Below are 7412 nucleotides of genomic sequence, written 5' to 3'. Positions count from 1 at the left end.
TGGCTACTACTTTGCAGTCTTTACTTATTGGTTCCTGCATTCCCCTCTGCCCCTAATTTGTTAATGTTAGAGTGTCTCAGAGCCCAGTCCTAGAACTCTCCTTCATTTATACTCATTTCTTTGGTGATCCTATCCAATCTCATGGTTTTATACCTACCTATCTATCATCTATTATCTCTTTCTCTCTCTCTCCCTCTATCTATCTAATCATCCACAGCCTGCTAGGACCCTCCTTGAGGACTATCAAGCTTCTGTGTTGATAACAGGCTGTTGAGATATAGTCTTAGAAAGAACTGGAAAATTAGTTATGTGGCTACTGCAGAGACAGAATGAGAAGTGGTCATGTTCTCAATTAATTCTGTAGGTGGACACAGGATTTACTGATGGATTGGATATGTATTATGGAAAAAAAGGCCAAAGATGACATTAATATTTTTGTCTTGAGAAAATGATAAGAAGGAGTTGCCATTAAGTGATATGGTAAATACTGTCCAGGAAGTGTGTTTTGTATGTGTGATTGGGTAATGGTGATGGGTGGGGAATCAGTTGTTCACTTTTCTGTAGTTTAAGATGACTATTGGACATCCAAACATATATTTTGATTAGACAATATTGGCAAGTGAGACTCTATCCCATGAGATCATGAGCTCCATTGTGTAAGTCCTCTGTTTTCTTCATTGTTGTGTTTGCTATAGTACCTTGGATATAGTAAGTACTCAAATATTTTTATTGTTGAATGTAAGACACTTCTCAAAGTCATTCTTACTGTAATCCTTCTGGGGTCCTCTTCCTCCTGTGACAGGATCTCCCATTCTATAGACCTTATCATACTAATGTAGTGATTTGTCTGCTTCCCAGCTCAGAATTTTATTTTAAGTAGTATTAATGTATTACTGTGGATCAGCCACTATTCTAGCCCTGGGATATGAGCCATTATTTAAACTATTCTGTCAAGAATAGATGGAAACGGAATACAAATAGGCAATAATAGTAGAGGAAAGGAGCAAACTTGACGGATATCAAGCTTAGAACTCAGTGACTAACTTCATATTTGGGCTAAGCAAACAATGTGCTTCTAGTTACAACATTACAAGACATTGGGTCACAGTTTGGTAGGGTACAGGGAGAGTGTTCTGATTTTGGATTTATTTGTATTACCTTTGGATAACAAGGCTCAGCTGGTTGCTCTTTATTACACCATGGGCAAGCGGACTGAAGCTCAGATTTACTCTTTCACTTCCCCCAAAGAGCATCTGAACTTTGGTTTGGCTTCCTGGCTCCAGGCTCTTTTGAGTGCAAAGTAAATTGGCTTTGCTTCCTTATCATACCCTGGTCAGGAACAGTCAGCCTCTGTCCCAGGTACTCTGATCTCCCATCTACATGCTCCCCCTCCCTGATTCTCTCCCTGCCTGCCCTTGGGAGTGGGGGACAAGTCCCTTTTCATGACCTACTCTGATCTTCATTCCAAGAGTCCATGCAGCTGGAAGGCAGTGGGCAAGATATAGGCAAGAGAGTTACAGCAGCTTCCCAGATGAGCTCTCCAAAAAGATCTTGCCAATAACCATCAGGGAGCAGAGGAGGGGGGAGAGTCTATCATTTGCTTTTGACATCCTGTCATGTTAGCTACATGTTTTTGATAAACACAACATACCTCCTCAAAGTTGGAGCACTATGGCACTCCTCTAAAAACCTCCCCCGCAGACTGTGGGCCTCTATGGAAATCATGAGTGATTCTGCCTGTGGGATTCGTGGCCAATCCTCCTCATCACTGCTATCCTCAAGTCCACATTGCTCCTCTGGGGCTAAAGACACCAATGGGAAGCCATGATAGAACTCAAGCCTGACCTTTATTTACCTTACCTTCCTTCTCTGCCTAAGCCCCTTTATCCATAGTCCAGGGTGGGCCAGGAGGAGTTGTGTGGAAAGCTGACCCAGCTTAAGAGTGGATTAAAGTTCCTTCTCTATATGGGAAGGACACTTCAGCCTCCCCTCATGCCTTCCCTTAACACACCACAGTGGACGAAGGAGGAGACAGACAGTGCTTTGCTTAGAGACATAGAGTGTATTTTGGGTGGCACTCTGCCCCACATGCACCATTAAATGAAAATGACAGTAGCAATCCTCTTCAAGGGACACAGATGAGAGCCTACAATGACTTTTGATTGTGTTGGGTCTTCTTGAGCAGACCAACGTTTCTCTCTGAGGTGGGAGGTGAGAGCTAGGGTACATTCCCTGGTTGTGTGGCACAAGCCACTCAAGGACAGTGCCGAGGGCAGTGGCGGGGGTGGCCCAGGACTGAGGCAGAATGGAATTGGTGAGAGCGGGAGCGGTGCCGGAGCTTACTGTCAGGGGAATGGGGACCATCCAAGAAGGTCAAACCCTCCTGCTTCTCAGTGGGGGAAGATTGGGCCTTGGAGTCCCCTCTTGTCCTCTCTGTCTTGGTTTGCCCCATGGAACTTTTGGCTGGAGCCAGGCCCTTTTCTGCATTTTCTTTTCTGGTGTTGGCCCCTTTCCCAGCTGTAGAGGACATGGATTCCTCATGCACTTTGCCTTTTGCCTTGGAGTTAAAACAGTGAAGAAAGGATTTCATCTTACTTCTCAAGCCTGATTCTGGAAGGCTGGGCCTCTTGTGAGTGTGGACTGGCATCACCTGTCCCTGCAAAACCTGACCTTTCAAAGTTTGGCCCTGCAAAGGCTTACCCTGAACGAGTTGGCCCAGGAAAAGCTGGCCCTGTGATGCCTGGGGCACCACAGGCTGGGCATTCTTAGGAATCCTTGCTGGTTTGAGGAATATAGTAAGCTTGGTTTGACTGCTGTGCAGGTCATTCTTCTCAGGTACCTTCACCCCAGGGATTCCTGGAGGTGGCTCTGGAAGCTTAATCTGAGGGTGATGTCGGGTACTGTGTTCACAGGGAGCATCAAGATGAAAGCTACGGCTCCGTCGCCAGGGGCTGTGAGGTGTCCTGTTCAGAAGCATCCCTTTTGGCGTCTGGGCTTCATCAGGGTGGCTTATGTCTCTTGTGGAGGAGTGTGCAAACCCTGCATCCCCTTCTCCATGGTCCCCTGCCAATTTGGGTTTCCCTGGGTCCTCTCTCTTTTCTGCCAGCATGGGGACATGGGCTGAGTCCTTGCTGTGGCCAGGGCTTTGGGACTCAGGACTCCAGGGCTCCTCCCAGGCTGGGGCTGTTTTCATTGGCCTCCAACAGAGCACCTGGGCCTCTGTCATGTCCCCACTGGCTTGTGATATCTTAGAGGCCCAGTGGGCAGAACCATGAGATACTTCTCTTGAACTAGGTTGCTTCTGGTTCTGCTGCACTGCCTTTAACTCAAGGGCCAGCTGTTCTTTAAGGTGGAGCCATTCTGGATCTGGGACACGAGGAGTGTCTGGTGGGATGGGGAGATCCTGGAGCAATGTTTCTCCTAGGTTCTCTAGACTAATCCTGTGTGGATGTGTTGTCTGAGTTTGCTACAGTTTGTTCTCTGGACAGCCTTACCTTTATGGGAATTCCCAGTTGTATCTCTAGGATCTTCTTTCTTAGATGGAAATTTAGTTTGGCTAAGATGGGTTTCTTGAGTGTGTAGGGCCCAGAGGTCTCTGCCTGGCTTTCTTTTTAAAAAAAAATTATTTGTTTATTTATCTTTTTTTTTTCAAAACAGGAAAAAATATACAGTGGAAAAAAGACAGTCTATTTATCTATTTTTAATAAAACTTTTTATAAACATACAATGTATTATTAGCCCCAGGGGTACAGATCTGTGAATTGCCAGGTTTACATACTTCACAGCACTCACCATAGCACATACCTTCCCCAATGTCTATAACCCCACCACCCTCTCCCCACCCACCTCCCCCCAGCAACCCTCAGTTTGTTTTGTGAGATTAAGAGTCTCTTATGGTTTGTCTCCCTCCCGATCCCATCTTTTTCATTTATTCTTTTCCTACCCCCCAAATCCCCCACCTTGCATCTCCACTTTCTCATATCAGAGAGATCATATGATAGCTATTTTTCTCCAATTGACTTATTTCTCTAAGCATAATATGCTCTAGTTCCATCCACGTTGTCGCAAATGGCATGATTTCATTTCTTTTGATGTCTGCCTGGCTTTCTAAAGGCACCATCTTGATCATTTCTTCTACCAGCTCTTTAACCTGGAGCTCATCTTCAATGTCTGCACAAGTATCACTGACATCTTGAAAGCTTGGTCCAGGACTCAGAGACTGCTCTTCAGATGAGATCATCTGAGTCAGAGGTTCAGTTGAGAATTCACCAGGTCCAGGCACTATTCCTGTGATTACAGCTTGGGTAGAGATTGCCAGTGCCATGGCCCTAGAGAGAGCCACTTAATAAAGAGCTGGCAGCCCTCACAAGAAGGCCAGGTACTTATGCCACAATGTTGTCTCCAGTTTCTCAATGGCTCCCTTGGACAGGGCTTGGGGCAGCTTAGGGTGTTCAGGGACAGCATCTGGTGAGGCCTGTTGCTATTGGTCAAGGGCCATTGGTATCCAGGGCATAGCTTTCTGCTGTAGGGCAGGGTCAGTTGCTGCCTGTAGCTCCAAGGGCTTGTTTTCTGGGATGCAAGTGAAGGGAGCCACTTGCAGGCCCCCAGGAATTATGCACTGCCAAGAGCTATATACACCAGCAAGGACCTCACCATGGTGAATCTGCCCACATTTGGAGTTGATGTGGCCCTGCAATTTTGCCTTGGCCTGGTCAGACGAGTGTGGCATGGGGATTGACACTGGGTCTGTGATGGGTGAGAATGGGTCACTGGCCCCAGTGGCCTCCAGGGCTGTAGGTTGGGAATCATGCACGGTGGTTAGGGCTGGGCTGCTCTAGGACAGAGTTGACTGATCAGTGGGGGACAGAAGTAACTGGATGGACTCCTGGATCTCTTGGGGCAGGCCCTAGTGATGATGAATCACCTGTCACTGGAGGTGGATTTTCTAGACTACTTTGTATCTAAAGATGGACATATGGACCAATTCTGCCTAATACGATATATGATGAAATTTACTGGGGGCTTCTGGGGAAGAATTTGCATTGGGATTAAAGAGACAAGATATGAGAACTTGCTTCTATTTCTCCAGTCCATGACCTGTTGCTTCCTGTCTTGAATAAGAAGTATAGGTGTAATGTTTACATTTATTTTTTTTAATGTAAAGATTTTTACTTTTTTATTTGAGAGAGAGGGAGAGCAAGAGAGCATGCACACACATGAGCGGGAGAGGGGTGTTGGGGAGGGGCAGAGGGAGAGGGAGAATCTGACTTCCCACTGAGCAGGGAGCCCAGTGTGGGACTCAATCCCAGGACCTGCATATCATGACCCAAGCTGAAGGCAGATGCTTAACCAGTTGAGCTACCCAAGCACTCCTGTAATATTTACATCTAGAGCTGCCATCTTATGATCCTGAGTTGATATCTCTAGGTTAAAATATCATTATCTAAGGATGATGGAGATGAATGGATAGTGGTTAGATGTTTGATGGCATCAATAAATTGAAAAGAAATTGGAACCTCTTGGGTTTGACTATATTTTTTGAGCCACAGCACTTATATTTCTTTGAACTACCTTTCATTTTCATGTACCATAGTTCTGGGTTATAGCTAGCTATTTCCTAGTTTCACCTAAGGTGTAGTTTGCAATTGTGTCTTCCTTGTTTTGAGGTGATTTTCTAGAAGAAAATATTTCTCAGATTGAAAAAAAAGTTTGATTATAAGATATATTAGGAAAGATGTGGGGAAAATGCTTTATTACATACTTCTGGTTGAAACATAAAAAGGAACAAGCTTTTGAAGTGCAATTAAGGATAGGAAATATAAAATGCACATAGCCCTTGACCTAGCATTTCCTCTTCTATCAATTTATCTAATAGATAAACTCACAGAGACTTATGTGTAAAGATGTTTACTGCATCATTCTTTGTAACAGTGAAAGAGTGGAAACAACTTAACATGAGGCTGGTTAATTAAATTATGATTTAGCCACACAATGAAATACTATGCAATCATTAAAAAGGATGAGATCAGTATATATGCTCTTACATGTAAGTGAAACAAGTATATCTAGTACCCTTTCATTTTTGTAAAAAAACCCATGGGAACACACAAATATATATTTATATTATATATATTATATATAATTATATATGATATATCTATAATATTTATTATATTATATATAATATTATATATGTTTATGTTATATATTAAATTATGCATAATATAACATATATTTATAAATATTATATTTTATATTATATATTTACATTTATATAAACATATTTATATTTATAAATCTATATAAATATAAATAAAGGACCATCTTGGAGGCTGGGTATTACACAGGCAGATGAAATCTCTCTCTGTTCTCCAATAGATTGCTACAAAATTACACTGTTTCTGTATTCCCTGTTCAGAGATGTCCTGCATGACTAAGTGACAGTTGGGCTGCCTCTGTAATTGGCTTTCCATCTTTTCCTACCTCACTTCCCTTTTCCTTCATCCTCTCTATAAATAATTAAGCTTTTCCTGGGCTCTGTTTTCTTGGGAACTGGGGCTAATACCAAGAATATAGCTTAAATAGACCATGATAAATATTTTAAATGGGAGGAAAAAGGGAAAAGAAAGTACTCTTAAGATATGCAGGGCTGGGTGACTGGGTCACTCTGTTGGTTAAGCGACTGCCTTCAGCTCAGGTCATGATCCATGATCAGCAAGGGGTGTGCTTCTCCCTCTCCCTCTCCCACCTTCCCCCTGTCATGCTCATTCTCTCTCTCTCTCAAATAAATAAATAAAATCTTAAAAAAAAAAAGATATGCAGTGCTTACTGTGTTGCAACCATGTATTCTCGTCTTGAGAAAATTCTTGAAAGTACAGAGCAAAGAAATGTCATGGTATAAAAGAACTGCCAATGAACACTGAACTCATTTAATTAGATTTATTTTTCCATTTAATTATTTTCTCTTCAAAATCACTATTGAATTGTCCAAGGAAATATAGTAAATAGGAAAAAATCCAATTCTGTAATGGAAGGGCATTTATATTTTATGAAGTTTCAGCAAGGTATAGGGCAAATGTACCTGGACTGAGGGCACATTAACCAGCTTTCAATTTTGTGAATATAGAAATCCACGATCAGAACAACAGACTTATGAGTGAGAGTGGGCTGTAGGGGGAGGGAACCAAATGACTTTGAACACTGCCCCCATGGCCTAGTCCTGGAGTACCTCTCTCCTTACTCTCAGCATTTCCACATAGTAGACACCTCTGGGAACATTGCTGCAGGTCCTCCAACAAAGAGTTGCGTTTCAGGTGACTTCTTCTTTTTTTTTTTTTTTTTTTTTAAAGATTTTGTTTATTTATTTGACAGACAGAGATCACAAGTAGGCAGAGAGGCTGGCAGAGAGAGGA

At 42.9% G+C, this 7412-nt stretch overlaps 1 protein-coding gene across 1 annotated transcript; it reads right to left on the bottom strand.

Annotated features, from left to right (window-relative positions):
• Positions 1-2218: 2218 nt before the first annotated feature.
• On the bottom strand, positions 2219-4975 carry SPATA31F1 (SPATA31 subfamily F member 1). The gene is given in 3 exon segments (XM_059410124.1): positions 2219-3436; positions 3438-3599; positions 4100-4975. Coding segments are annotated over 3 exon segments (2256 nt in total).
• Between the last annotated feature and the right edge of the window lie 2437 nt (positions 4976-7412).

Source organism: Mustela nigripes, chromosome 9 (assembly GCF_022355385.1).
Source record: "Mustela nigripes isolate SB6536 chromosome 9, MUSNIG.SB6536, whole genome shotgun sequence".
NCBI classification, from domain to species: Eukaryota; Metazoa; Chordata; class Mammalia; order Carnivora; family Mustelidae; genus Mustela; species Mustela nigripes.
This window is presented reverse-complemented; position numbering and strand designations above follow the sequence as displayed.